Source organism: Neodiprion fabricii, chromosome 2 (assembly GCF_021155785.1).
Source record: "Neodiprion fabricii isolate iyNeoFabr1 chromosome 2, iyNeoFabr1.1, whole genome shotgun sequence".
NCBI classification, from domain to species: domain Eukaryota; kingdom Metazoa; phylum Arthropoda; class Insecta; order Hymenoptera; family Diprionidae; genus Neodiprion; species Neodiprion fabricii.
In genome coordinates, this window is record NC_060240.1 from 30,701,412 (window position 1) to 30,717,387 (window position 15,976).

Genomic DNA, 15,976 nt, shown 5'->3' on the forward strand with positions numbered 1-15,976 from the left:
TCGTTTTAAACACCGATGCTTTATTAGAATTTCACTGAAAACTTCTCTTCCAAATTGTTTTAAATCTTATCTTTGCTTTATTGCTTTTGTTTATTGTTTTGTTGCTAATTTTCTCTTATATATTCTCCTTCGTCACTACGTGTATGTATAATTAGGAGTAAACAGTGTGCAGCAGACGCAGTATTCTAGAGACTGGAAATTAGGAAATGAAGAGTTGTTATATGTATGTTAATTAAATTTCATTTAATTATTGCAATAAGTACGTATCTATACATATAAATTACTTACGTATGTAGCTCGCTCGTTCGCGCGTGCATGTGCAGTGTGTGTGTGTACAGTGGCAATGATCGATAAACCGGAACGTTAATCGTTGTTCAAATGTAGATTATAACCAATACCGAATTGTTATAAGTAAACACCTACTCTAATATACACTAATTATCCGCTGATTTTATTTCAGGTCGTCGCTTGGCTCGAAAGTAAATCCTTACGCAGAATATTACGTCCACCTCGTGGAGAAAAAATTCATTACATGATATATGTATGAGAAGGTATTGACCTTTTGTCATTATTTGCATAAAAATTGCAAAAGATTTTTATCGAACTAATTCTGTCGAATCGTGAAAAAAAAAGAAAAATTTCACAAAATTCATTGACCTTCCACCGGAAACCTCTGTAAATATTTTTGCCAATTTGCCGAACGCTTCCAAAGAATTTTACAGACATTTCTCGAGAACTTCTGGAAAGTTTGCAAGAAAATTTTTTTCACACACTCATGGTATTATTCAATTTTCCAAATTATTTCTCCAGAAATTCCGACGTATGAGTAAAAAAGCAACAAATTAGACGGATTTTGCATACATTTTTCAAATCGATTCATTCAACAGAATTATAATATTGTATACGTCATTCACACATATATTCGCTGCCGTCTATTGGCATTGTAAATATTATGTATGCGGCTATGCTATAAAACTTTCTTTTTATTTTATACCCGTACACATATACATATACAAGTACTGATACGATTAATAAATTTCACCATTTTTCATTGATCGCGCTCCCGCACTTATCCAAATATTGTATACTCCACAATTGCGTTGATTCTTGAAGCCTTTTTCGACTTTTATACCCGCTCCAATAATTAACCTTTCCTACACCTGCAGCTTCTGAAAAATAAATTTCTAATAATAATATTCGCTCAATGTTGTTATAAATATTATACAATTTATTACACAAGTATTTAAAAATACGTGATGCATATAAAAAAAGAGTGGGGGTCGAAACTTGGAAGGGTCAATGTTTCGAATGGCCGATATATCGAAATTTCAAACATGCGAAAATAAAATAACGAAAAATGAATTGCTCGAAATCTTTATTTCCGAAAATGTCACTGATTATAATGACTACTTTCAAAAATCAAGATTTCGAACAATTTATCTGTCGTTATTTCATTTTCGCATGTTTGAAATTTCCATATATCGGCCATTCGAAGTACCGACTATTCGAAGTTTTGACGCCCACTCTAAAAAAAAAAAAAAATACGTTTGTTATATTATACTGAACGGCAAAGACTGATATTGAAAACGCGTTTATCCCGCGATTATGATATTATTACGGTAATACCTACATACATACCCTTGACTACGTGCGAAGTTATTGATCATTTGTCAAATAATTTCACACCGTTTAATATTATACTTATACAATCAAGACATATCCGAGTCTAATCAGACTCGTTTCCTATATTCTCCCTATATACATTCATTATGATTCACAATTCGTTTTATAACGTACACTTTTCTTGTAACAATCATACCGACGGAAAAATAGGCGATTAATATTATTAACTGCCTCACAAAAATGATAATCGAAAAATTAATAAAATATACAAAATAAAAAACAAGATTTGATAAAAATTCATCACGATTAGACGTTGTAAAAAAATCCGCGGGTTTTGCAGCCGTGTACATAACAAAAGGATGCAATTGATCATACACGATGCACTAATTACCATCCAATCACGTTAAATGCTTTCGTACGGCCTAGTCAAATTATTCATATTTTTTTTTCTCTTCATGACTATTATTTTTGGTCTTGTCTCTCATTGGAGGATTCAGTATACACGAGCCGAGCGCGATACTTGTACGATATGAATAATAATAGTAGTAATAATCATAATGACGTGAGAAATTTGTTATGGTTTAATCGTCGTGACCCCTGCATAATTATCCTAATCATTATAACATATAAGCTGCCACTGAACACATCTCATTGGTAACACTACTTATACCTACATATGTATATATATATATATATATATATTGGTATATACACACCCGTATATATATAATATATACATAATAATATAGTATATTTATTATGATTATTATGATTATGATTATTAATTATCATTACCACAATCGTCTATACCATTTGTACTTTAAATTTCAGTTAAAACAAAATGAATGCCTTTTTTTTTAATAAAATGGAAAATAAAAGGAACTATACCTGGTTCGTCCGAGTGATTAAATTTTCATTCACACACCGAAATTAATCTCCATAATTATTACAAACGTTCGTCATCTCCATTACTAAAAAAGTGATAGCTTAAAGTGACAACAATTGTTAACAGAAGCTGAAAATATTTTTTTTTCAACCCCGTGAAACACTTAATTTATATAGGGTACAAACTTTTCAAAAACGAAGGTAATGATCAGAGCCAATTGTACTCAAATTTAGAGAAAAAATTTAGCAATAAGTGAAAATTGTTAACGTAAACGGTATATAATTGTAGTTATAAGATATGAAAGATATTAAATTTTTTGGGATGATGATAATTTATGCGTGATTTATCGACTGTGTAAAATATGAAATAATTGCGAGTGAAATTTCTCGTGATTACGTGCGTAATTATTATCCCCGCTATAATGTGCTTCCAACAATTTCATAATCTACTTGCAACTCGCGAAGCTTGTCGTACTCGAATTAAATATATACTTCGTTAGTTCGAAAGTGTTACACCTATAGGTATACCTTAGTAATATCGTGGTACGCAAACTGTGAAGAATTAAGTGAGATATAAACGGGAAAAAATAAGATATGATTAGACAGAGAGAGAAAGAATAAGAAAACATTAAAGGAAAAGTATAGTCGGTAATGATTTTCTAATGAGTCTCACACCGACGTTTCTAAAGAATGGAGTGATGGAGTTTAATGATATATACACGTAATGTTAATAACACAGACCTCGGTCATAAATCCGAAAAGCAATTTCTTCAAGATTTTTGCAGCTATATGCAATGTTCCGTTAAAATATTTGTAAGAAAAGTTCGAATTTCTTTAAAAGGATCGGGATAAGCTAGTTGCGAAATTGACGATGGTGTACAGAAATACAGTGGTATTTATTTTTCTAAGAAAGATACAAAATTTTATATGTTTACAATAACTGATCGGTAGAAAAGTAGCTACGCTATGGATCTAAACAGTAATACCATAATGATAGTGATAAAAATAATCAGCAGTGATGTGTCAACTAATCCTAAACATATAATATTGACCATGTACGGAAATTACATGGTTTAAATACTGTACGTACAGAAATGAAAACGAGTCTAATTACCTACGATCAGCTGGCTTGCGTAATATATGTATAATTAAAAGTATGTATATAAGGACACATATAGCACGGTTAGTGATACATAAATAATTACTATTAAAAAAAAAAAGGATTACGATATAATGATAATAATAATAATAATTTAGGTGAGTAATTTTGGGCAATCTGTTCAGGTCTAAATTGGAATTGTATCGTCCAATTGGTCAAGGGACATATTTCCAACTCTCGAAACACTTATTCCTTAACGGTTATAAATTCGTTGAGATTCGGGAATTTCCATTTTATAAGCGAATTCCCGGATTACGGGACGCTACGAAGTTCAGGAGCTCGTCGCTGTCCTCGCAAACGAAGGGTTTCAAATGGTGGCAGGCAACGTCGTGCCACTTGATACCGTCGTTGTAGAAATTGTTCAAAATCGACAAACAGGACTCGTCGTTACCCTGAAATTAATTACAATCGTTAATTCAAGCACTCACATTTGTCAATCATTCTAGAACCCAAGCATACAAGACACGAATGGATTACAAAAGAAAAAAAAAAAACAAATAAGAAAAAAAAAGGGATACCGTATATGTCATGCAAAATTAGTTCTCTATATTCACACGTATTGCGAAAAATCGAAAAGATCACCGTTAAAATAGGCCAAGCCTCGTGACAAGTAGCCGAAAACAAAAGCCAAGCTAATTCAAAGGCCAACATAAAATCAACATAGCCGCCTTTGGCTCGCTTGCGATATTATTTCCGTTTGAATTCAACTGTCAAAACTCGCCGTTCGGCAAACGCTGTTTCGAACCAAACGAGAAGACTGTAAGAATAGTTCAGTTGTGGTTTCACCACAGACGGAAGCGCACGCACCGAGAAATCAGCTCGTAGAAGTTACGCGTACGCGTTGCCATATCATGCATTGCTGCTGTGATTCACGCTTGAACCAATCAATCGCATCACATGTTAATATCAGTTCGAAGATACCTGTGCGGCTTCGCGGTTGTCGGGCTGAGCTTGTCCGTATCCTCCGGTCGCGCTCCAGTCACCGGAGTCTCGTTTAGTGGTGGGACCGATTTTAGCTCCGGAACCGGACCAGAACCATCCGTTTATGTTCTGGGGCTGCAGGTCGGCCCTGTTGCAGCCGTTGAAGTTGCATTTGCGGCCAGAGGTCCAGATGTACTTGATGTTTCCTAGATTTCAAACAGGGTTAGTAAAATGTAGTTAAGCTTAACTAGAATTAGAAGCCGAATGACGCAGTTATCGTCGCTGCAAGTGAAACCGATGAGGGTTTTGCGCATTCGGAGTACGTTAAACCTCTCCAAGAATTTTTCATTCGTCTAAGTTTATCCATACAAGATTATCGGTATAGAAACTGCGTTCGTTTGCGTGATGCGTCAATTTTTAAACAGTTTCATTACCGCGGTACGAAGGTGCTCGGATGTGTAATGCAATAATCGCTTGACCGCGCACTCGCACGCAATACTTTACGTATGCGTATATTAGACTTTTCTACGAGGCTGGAGAAATTGCCTAGAGGTAATTTTTCGAGGTACGTAGTAATTTCGTAATTATTAAAATTGCTGAATTGACAACAATTCACAGAACTTTCGACACTTTTGTCATTAAATACTCCAGCCTTTACTGCCGTGAGTCCAGTTTTCTAAAAATTGTAAAATACCGAGGAAAAGGTGAAAAAAATTCTTAGCCAATTTGGGCACACGAATAGGTACATACTTCGCTGTCCACAATTTTAGATGAATATTTATCATATTAGTCAAGATTCTCTTACTTTTTACGAGCATAAACATCAATTTTCGGAACCTACTCTCGAGATTCATGTATAGACAAGGAGCCTGATTAATTACATGAAATTATTGCACGCACATACACTTGACTTTTACATCTTGATACTTTCGAGTTTCAACCTGACGCTCGATACGTAATTACTTCCTTCATTCATCCCGTGATTAATTACTAAAATTCTTATTAAGATTCTCCAGGGGTTCTTTTACTTTCTCGAATATATGTTACGTATAAACGTGGATGCAGAAACTTGAGCGGCAAGTTTTCACGAGTCGTCTCAGCGTTACGAAACCGTTAATGCTTACATCTGCACAGCGGCAGTGCAAGTAGCCGCGTCCAGGATGATTTGCTTACGTAATGTTCGTGTTACTGCCCCTCGGTATTGCATTTCAGTTTACGTGCCGCAGGTGCGCCTGAAATTGCGAAATGGCTAACTGACCGATCATTCGCCTAATAGTCGTTTATCATCGATCGAATTACAATTCTTGGTGTGATAATATTCGCGCGCGAAATTTTAGCTGCATAACTCTACGTGTCTGTTCCTATTCGATCCCTCATTGCTCACTTTTACCCATCAATTAGATGCTCAGTGAATAATCGCCGATTTTCTAACCATTAGACTTGATAATTATACGACAATTATATCGTGGCCTTGCCAGGTTATTAATTGTTCGAGTATCTAAATACCGCGCTACGAAATGAAAAAAAACTCCGTGATATATGTAATCCTTTCGCATGCGGTTTTTTTTTATTATTTATAGTTCCTCCTTTCCTTCACTCTCAATTATGGTTTCAACTCAGACATGCAGATAGGTGAAGGTGCAATCGAGTGAAAGCTGGGCTGACTGCCGTACAATCATCTGCTCTCAATTCTCAATGTAACATGCCCGCGGTGCATTGCTCCGTGAACCAACTTACACTGCGACTTTAGGCACTCTTACCTCTCGCGATTCTTTGCTTAATGAATTCATTCTCCTGCGGAGTCTCTAGGGATACGGCGTCCATGCAATGACGTCTGCAGATGTTCCTCGCGTCCAACCAATCCACTTCCAATCCTCTGGTCGGCGCGTGTTCCCAACTGAAGAAGTACGAATGGGCAACGTTTCTCGCATCTCGGTACGTCGAGTGACGAACGCCTGAAATTAGAATTAGAAGTTGTTTTCCACGTTCCCAGTTACAGCTTTTTCGCTAGACATCAATTGAATTACATACGTTTTGAATACAACCTTCTGCATTAAATTTGAATCAGTGACCAATCGAAATTCTTTGTGAGAAGCACCGATGATTTCAGAATCGAATCCCCGCCGATATAATACGTAGTATACTCTCCAAACCCCACGACGGACTTTATAGTTTTATAAAAATTTATGCCCACGAGGGAAGAAGTGACCCAGTTTAGGTAGAAAGCCTCGCACGTATGAGAGACAAGAACGTGGACGCAATGACAAGTTGATCTACGCCCTACGTATGGGGGTCTGTGCATACTCACGATTAGCGCAGCTTCTTGGATCAGGCAGAGCCAGGCGACGCTGGGCCGTCACTGCTACGAGCATAAAAAACAGTAGGTAGAACGCCCTGTACATTTTGGCAGCCTGGAAACAGACGAAATGACGAAAATTAAACGAGTAGACAAGTGAGGACAGTAGAAGCAGACCGTGAGTTGTCGGACGTCTGACTATAAATTTACTCAAGTTTATCGCCTAGCACTTTACACTCGGTGTTTCCGTCGTAGGTACACGGTTGAAGAAAAAATAGCACAGTCTTACTCTCGCGTGAAGTCGAGGATATAGCGATGCGGTGAAAATGATTGTGCAAACGATTGTGCATTTCAGGGTAAGTACGAAGCGTGGACGATTATGGAGGGGCTTTGAACCGACTGGATATTGTACGTAATTCACTCCTTGCGCAACAAAGTACTCGCTCGTGTGTTCTTAGGTAATACAAAGTACGCCGTATCAGATGCTTCTTTCTTACGTTACAACCTCGGCGCAAGTTTTATGGCTGACGTGAGTCGCCGTGTTGCAGACTAAGAATTCGAAACGTCCTAAATAAGCGAAGTCACTTTTATGGCTGAAGTGTTTGACCTAGACGAAATAATACATGCGGATCTAACAGACTCCTTGATCTTAATTAATTACGAGCCTCCTCTACGCGATTAGAGAACAATTTTGATGCTTTCAAGGATCTCATCTACAGCCTGAAGGCTAATACCAGACAGCTGGTGCGTCCTTGCCACAGATTTCATCTCATCAACGAGCCTTCGAGATGCTGCATGACAAGTATGGACAATTTGCATCATAGGCATCTCGTCATTTGTATTAAATTAAAAATAACGATAATGATGTAACTGTAATAATAATAGGAGACGGGATGGCTCGGCAACAATTTCTGCGTCAAGGCTGAACGTACATACTTATTAAATGTTATTCACTACGTGCACTCTAATCGCTATTTATGCGTGACATTGTATAAAATTGTGATGTTGAAGAAACTTTTGGTGCTTCAAGTGCAGCTTGACGTTTACAAAAGTCTTTAAAAAAAAACTGCACTGAAGACACCGTGAAGTTAGTGAAACACATATTCAAACGGTGTAGATATGCATCGTGTAATCAGGTTTTCGTTAAATCACACGATACTGCGTGTTAATAACTGATGGAAAGTAGGAAAAAGTAGAAGAGAAAGATAAAGAAATCCACACGGGAAAGGTCACCGATTGCTGACTCTATCCTGGGGTTCAAGACACCTCGAGCGATAGCGAATGACGAGTACAAACTCTCTCTCCTTGGAATATATTTACACGCGAACAAGTCGAGCATGTGAATCAATTGGCGGTACGTTTTACAGGTCGAATATACGGGTGCTACAGCTGGGCGATAGCCATACGGGTTATTCACAACGGGCAACCTGGATGTATTGGAAGTGACGAACTTTCGAAAATTAATGTTTCACTTTCTACAGTGCAGGTCACGATAATTATCGCCTAATCGTTAATTGATAATTTAACGTAGGCCGAGAATTCCGGTTTCTTAAAATGTATTGAATTGGAAAAATGGACACATGGAATCAGTTTATATAAATTACGAACAGTTTCAAGTTTCACCGCCGGACAGGGCGAGAGAGAGAGAGCGCTATTAATTATTACTCTACGATTCGAACCTAATTTTTGTCTGCATTTTGATAGAGAACGTTTCAGACTTGTGACCTTAATAGATTTTGATAGAATCCCGCGTAGCCCTCTTTTCTGTGTCAGCATTTGTTCATCTTCACTCAACCGTGAGTTTGATTGATAACGGATGTATTTATAACGTTTTTTTTCTTTTCCAGTAGCTATTTCGGCACTGGTGAAAGATCATTAGAAGCAGTTGTTTTCTAGATGATTTTGTGCAATGATATTCCATCGTCAGAATCATCCTGGTGAATGGGATCAGTCGAGTCGTGAGAGACTCTGACCAACTTTCACGTAGGGAATCTTAGCCAATTGATAAGCGTATAAAGTGTATTTAAACATCTAATTACCGCGACACACAATTGCCGCATCCTCAATAACTAGGAACGTAAAGTTTCGCCTAAAAATATGTTATTCGATTTAATCGAATCTCATTCCATATCATCAAATGTCAACGCAAATTTTTTTTTAGAAAACCTTTTTTTTAATCCCCGCGCGACGAATGACAAAACTAGAAACTGGATTAAGTAAAATTCGCATTAAATTTATTATAAAGATAGAAAAGTAGATGAAATTAAAAGGGTCTCTTGAATTGTGTAAATCAGGTGTAATCGGTTAGTAGACAGTGGAAAATCTTTTTTTGTGACTGATATTTGCTGAATCCACTGATAGCATTGAACTAGAGTAAATAAATACTGCAGTTGCCTCTTTACATTTTATATTTGTGTAACAACTTGTGCGAATTCACATCATCTACCGGAATACCGCGACGCTAGCCAACTCAGGTTACGGTATTCCCGACTGTTAACGGACTTACAAGGGCACCGGGTCACAAGATTTACCAAGTGGCTTATAAGAAAAAGGATAACAATGCCGTCGCGAATATTAAACACCGTCCAGTCATTCGCTACTGGAAAAGCATTATTCGTTAATCAAGAACGCGAATCAGCTAATTTTCAATATTTCTTTCCAGTTATATTGGTGATTTCTAGTAATTACCAGAGCAGAACAGCTGTCTCGTCAATCGACGGATAATTCCATTTCAATTACATTTTTGAAGAATTTTGAAGATTTACTCAACACTCGAACACCTCTTCTGTCTGATATCCTTTTTTTCCTTGTTCAAGAAACAAATCTTATGGTGTTGTCGATACGATGATCCATTTGGAACTTGTGGTCATAACCGATATGATGATTATCCGAAATATGAATGTACATGCATATTTATGAATCAGTAAATGTCAAGTTCAAGTGATTTTATAATACAGAGAGCTAACAAGAAACTCGTTTTCAAGTTTAGCTTTCACGCGTGTTTAGTTGATGAAGTGTAAAAAAAAAAATAAATAAAATAAAAAAGAAAACAGTTAAATAATGAAAACGACGCGTAGAATAATATTCTCTCGATCACTATTTGAACCGTAGAAATGAGAACAGCCAATTTACTACGCCACCTCAGAACCGGTGGCAAACAATTTCCGCTCCAATGCAACTTTTAATTCCTCAAAAAGAAAACGAAGGATGCCGAGTAAGTATGAGTCCGACTGCAAGGTTCGTCAACAGTCGGAAGGCCAATAAATTTCCTTCCTGGGACCGGGGACATTGGAATCCGTCGTCGAGTCATGATGTACCGGTTGAATTCGCACGTTCGTCCCACGTATATGTGTATCTACACTCGCATGCGTGTATCTCCGGTCTGCCCACCGGTCTGCAGTAAATATTTCTCTGGCCCAGATCACAGCGAGGTATATCAAATGTCCCGAATTATTCTGAGACCTGATCGTTTCGCAGGTGAATTCGGCACGGGCCAGTCACTGATCGGCCTTTCGCCAGAGGCGTTGTAATTCACCATCTGCGGAGTTTCGTTTCGCAGCTATCATCGATAGCCACTTTTCTATCCGTGCGATCGTGTGGATGTATGTAATTATTGGCAGTTCTTTCGGCAATAAGCATAGACTCGCCTCCTCGCTTTGACCGGTTGTTAATTTTATTAAACTTTAATGGCCCGGTGCGTCTGAAAATTGTTTAACCACGGAGTTTCTCTCACACCGTGATTTCCACCTTGCGCTCTTCCATTTCACACTTCAATCCCTCAGTGTCGCGGCCCGGTTATATTCTGAGTAACGAACTGAACCAACTCCGCGAAAAGAACTGTGCCTTGGCCTGACCCATTCACCGGCATATCCTCCGTGACTTCTTCGTATGGACCGTTTCAGGCGTTTCCTTTTTATTCTTTTTCTTTCATTGTCCATATTACTTGTCGGTTTCGTCATTTAAACAGCTATACTTTATGTCGTTCTGTGAAATACGGTAAAAGTAGCCTAATTTCAGGAAACATTCGTCATTCTATGGGTCACGAGCATTGTAGTCTGTTATTTCAGTAAAGGTTCATCGTTTCCTTAGATCGTACCATGTACTTGAAATTTAATCTGCCATGTCTTGCATAAGTTACTGTGCATATAGTAAAATGGAAAACGTGACTATACTTGAAATCGAGACTTTCCAAATACACAAAAAACAAAAAAGACCAAGAAACAAAGAAACATTAATCACCTTGTGATTATCACGATGTGAGCAACGCGTAGCTGAAGACATGGGAAAATGACGAAACAGTGTTACTTTGTTTGAAGTAAAACTTTCATTTTAATCCAAGAACTTGTATTCAAAATAAACTTAATTGTCTGTTTTAAAACTTAGTTAGTTCAAATTTAAAGTCAATTGGTTGGAGAATTCGGAGTTTATCAGTGAAACCGAATTGACAATTGCAACTCAGCCAGTTTTATGAATATACAATGTAAAAGAATGTTAAAATAATATTATCAAGTCATGAGAGTTTAATATAAATATTTAAAGCACCAATAATCCTTTTTTCCCCTTATCACAGATATACATAGTTATTGAAGTTTTTCTGGATGCAGTATTACAATTCGCTCACTGGGAACAGAAAATGGTGATCTTCTCTCAGGTACAGTGCCCGCTGTGTAATGAGCGAAGATGTAACTTTCCGCGTTTAATCAAGCTTCAATTAAAATAATTAATGAATAATTCGCTACGCGATGCTCGGGCGTATAAGCAGTAATTTCATTGCACGTAGAAAGTCGGCGACGAAAATATTCATTGCGTCACGACGCAGATTGTCGAGTAATTTCTTTCAGTTCTTATTTTTCTTCAACCCTGGTAAGGTAACAGCTGTAGACTTTGCAGCAAGTCTACTTTTAGCGTTGGAAATTTATTATTCCGTCAGAGCGTCGTCGCGACGCTGCGAGTGAGTATAACAAGTGAAAATCGTGGCACGTGACGTACCGGAAACGGAAGTCGAAATGCAAATGATTGAAAATTTCATTCTACTGTCTTGCAATCACGAACGATTTTCATGAAAGAATCTAGCATAATTTGACGATTGGCCAACGCCGATCGAGCTAGAATCTCTGATTGAGCCGAGGCTTCGTTATGCGCTATAGAAAATAACCGTACCAAATTGGGAGAATATATTATTTGTGAGCGTGTCGTTTTCTCCTCCACGGTGTGACAAATTGAGATTTCATCTTCCTTGCATGGCGAGTATACCTACTTATCATTGCCTGAGGGCGTAGCCTAAAAAAGTTGAATTTTAAATCACTTACCGTTATGCAGAAGCCACTTTTGACCATCCTCTACTCTCCATGCCTACATGAGATTCTTGTCCCTATTTAATTCTGTTTTTTCTTTTTTTTTTTCAACATTCTTCAGGCAAGCCTCGGAATTCGATCTGTTTTTTATTCCTTGACATTACTATACGCGTATAAATTCTAATGAACGAACTCCTGCTCAAAGACATGGTTAAAATTCGTGACTATACCTTATAAAAAAATATTGAAAACTGAACTTTTCTCTTGTCAATTTCCCTCAATTCATCTCGTATTTTGGAATCGCGTCAGACGTGAAACGGCTTGAATTAGAATGATAAAAAGTGTGCCAATTTTCACGGAGTACGCTTGAAAATGTCTCTCCGCGCTCTTCCAGACAATACCATTTCAGACATGCCGCAAAGAAGTCCGTGCAGGCGTCCAGGTATAGCTCAGCAAACCCGTTACATGGCCGCGGCACTCTTTACTCGCCAACTCGCCAGAGATGCCGCATAGCCGGACTAACCGCTAACGTTCAATATATGGGGATCAGAGTTACGTTGGTACAAGATGTAATCTCACCGTCGAAAATCACTCCATATCCCCCTCAACACCGGCCGTATGATAGATGTAAATAAAAGTTGAACATGACAGTGACTGACGTGGAGATACAAACATTATCAGCTGATGTTCGACTCAATCAACGAACTTAAACTATTACTGTCAAATTAAATCGTCAAATCATTAACTCATCCTTCACTCAAACTTTCATCTAATTGATCTATTAGTCGCTTAGTCGCCTCATCAATGTTTGTACCGCAGGCTAATTGTTCAAGGTGTTCGAATGAATGCTACTTATACTTAATTCACGACAGATTTGATTAAGTAACTAAAAGGTAGTGATTAATCTTCAACTTTCTTAGTATCAAAAAAAATTAAGATGTGACAAAATGTATTGAGCATACATTTTTTGTCGCATTCGTTGCTAAAATCCCGTATGTTTATATACTATACCAGTGTCAATTTCTCAGACACTCTACAAAGGCGAGCGGCAATTCGCGGACTCTTAATTCTCTTTCGTTTCGCGACAGGTGTATGAAAAGAATCGACCGACGGTGAAATTCGATTTATTACTTTAAAAAATAAAGAAAGTACAAAATAAAAAAAAAAAAAAAACAAAAAAAAATGTTCTCCTTGAGAGTTGACAAGTTTGCAGATATTCTAACCACGTATTATCGTTAAAAATCGCTTACCTTTTTCAGCCGATTTTGTTAAAGACGGGAGATATACTTCTGGTCGCGCGAACGAAGAATAAGAGACGAAACTAACTGACGCTGTAGACAACGCGAGGCTAGTATATACGCGGCCCACATTCGCGACTGCGACGAGTAACCCAAATAACTCCCACCACCTTGTACTCCTATTCAGTTACCTGCTCCCCGTGATGCGACTTGTTCAAGTCTTTCGAACCCGTGTGTCTTTCTTTAATTCCTTTCTTTCTTTACAGTGGTAGACATGCCCTGCACACCACGTTCTTCGCGGGGGTCTCATCACGGCTTTTATACCCCGTGAAGAAGACCCTCCGTTCGATCGCTCACAGTCGATGCTGTATTCCCACCTCGAATAAGTCCGCATATTCCGGGCAATGACTTGCTCCTCAGAGGGGGATGCCTTGCCTTCTCAAAACCCCTACCAGACAGTCGGAGTCTCATCATCGCCGCAGGAACGGTCTGGTATTCGCTTCATCTCCTCTCACTGGCGGATAAACTATACTTGCAATTTTGCAATCCTTCTCACATTGACATCCCTGCAATGCAATATGGCCTCGAATGTGTATGCGAGGGCACGTAAAAGGATTTCGGTTGGATTCTACAGAAAATTGATAGATTTCATTGGTGCACGTATCATTGGTGAGTAATCCCACCCCCGTTTCGCCCTGAATTTGTCTTTCTTTGGATATTTAATCCTGGAGGCATTTCTCACTACTTCAGTTTCGCTAATTTATTCTATTCACAGCATATTGACGATGAGAGTAAACTTCAAACACGTTTGGTATGAGCGTCTTAACTTTTTTGGAGAAAGATACCTCTACTGTACAGTAGAAGAAAAGAAAACCAAGATAATCTTCTCCAGAAATTATCTACAGTGTAGACAAGCAGTGGAAGTGTAGACAGTGCTATTTAGGTAGTGAGTTTGAACTTAGAAAACAGAAAACAACAACCTGAGCAAGATTTCAAAGAATTTTCTTTGGCCAGTCTCAATTTTCAAAGTCTATAAATCCAGACTTCTAATTATTGTTATGGAAAAAACACCACGTGGTCGAGAAATAAATATCAGCAACACAGAAACGGTTTCACCGTTGATATACCTCTAATTGTCGGAATTATACTTCGTTTTTCATTTCACCTCTGCTTGAACATCGAATAGTATAAGATTCGATGAGTTATTCACACCGTCGTACCATGCGTATCTACATATACACATTCGAGATCCGCCATTTAGGTTTGCAGAATATTTTTAACCGTCCATAAATTATTATACCGAAATTCTGTGGAAATTTCACCTTCCGCAATTGGTTACACTTGCATGTATTATTTTATGCCACGATCGTAGGAAGCCGCTGATACTTATTTCGTTACTACCTAAAGTATTGGGTTCTGTAATGTAAAGCATCACGGCTTAGTGCACCGGGTTCGCAAGATAACTACGCGGAGCTACCATCTTCATCGCAGACCTTTCACTTTAACTTTCTCAGGTTGTTATTATGTGTATCTTAAAATAATTCATAGAAGAATCGCCATCATTAACAAGCAATATTTAACCGCGATTTTACAGCAACTTCGCAATCTCTACAATTTCAAATCACCGTACACGCAATATATTGAAACCAAGTTTTATTGCGTATCATCGTACAGCGCATTCTAACATTAAAGATATCTCTATCGAAATACTGTTTTCTACTTTCAATACTGTTGGTGTGATACTTTGCAATGACTTAACTTTGAGCTCTTTATATCGATAGAAGAGCCGCCAAGTTGTTGATAATTTTACTCATCCTCGGCAACTACTTGCTATTGATTTTAAATCCGGTTTCGGTTGACAGCACCTTTTAACTGAGACCTGAACGCGCAGCTTAATACTCGCTGAGATTTGCAACAGTGCAGATTGCCAGGCAGTAGCCTAACGGTATTGTCTGTACTAGAAAATGAAGACAGTCACCTGAGAGTATTATTGTCAAGCTAGTTATAGATAAGGATAAAATAGTGTAAATTGTCTTCAACGAACTTTTTTTTCGAACTTGCAGTAAAATTACTACAAATTTTATAACTCATGATCTTGTATGATTAAATAAATACAAGGTTACCGTATATCTGAAGATGCGAACTACTAGTCAGGAGAAAGAGACTTTTAATTACGTAAAATTGTGAAAAATGGTCTAATACGCGGAAGCGTGGAGAACGAGCTACTTCGCCTAAGTATATTACCCACAGTATCAGTGACAAGAATTATGGTAATCAAATGCGAAATAGATCGTTCTTTCCTCATTTTGAGCGATGTCCTGTCCTTCACACGTTTCACAAAATATAGCCTGCTCGTCTTGCACTTTCTGAAATAGCCTCTTCTTCTGGCTAGCGCAACAGTGTTTGGTAAGATATTGTAATTTATAATCCGGGAGTCGAAATATGTACAATGTCATAATTTTTTTTTTGGGATGTAATGGCTTCCAGAAAAAAGTCAGATTGAAAACTGGAGACGAGAAACGGTGCTTTCAACATGGTATTGCCATTGCCGATGATACAG

At 37.9% G+C, this 15,976-nt stretch overlaps 1 protein-coding gene across 1 annotated transcript; it reads right to left on the reverse strand.

The window, feature by feature from the left end:
* Nucleotides 1–3,385: 3,385 nt before the first annotated feature.
* Nucleotides 3,386–13,555, reverse strand: LOC124174766. The gene is made up of 5 exons (XM_046554229.1): nt 13,429–13,555; nt 6,897–6,999; nt 6,349–6,543; nt 4,589–4,794; nt 3,386–4,059 (listed from the first exon to the last, which is right to left on the reverse strand). The coding sequence occupies exons 2-5, from the start codon at nt 6,988–6,990 to the stop codon at nt 3,901–3,903; spliced, it is 654 nt and encodes a 217-aa protein (XP_046410185.1). The 5' UTR covers nt 6,991–6,999; nt 13,429–13,555; the 3' UTR covers nt 3,386–3,900.
* Nucleotides 13,556–15,976: the final 2,421 nt, after the last annotated feature.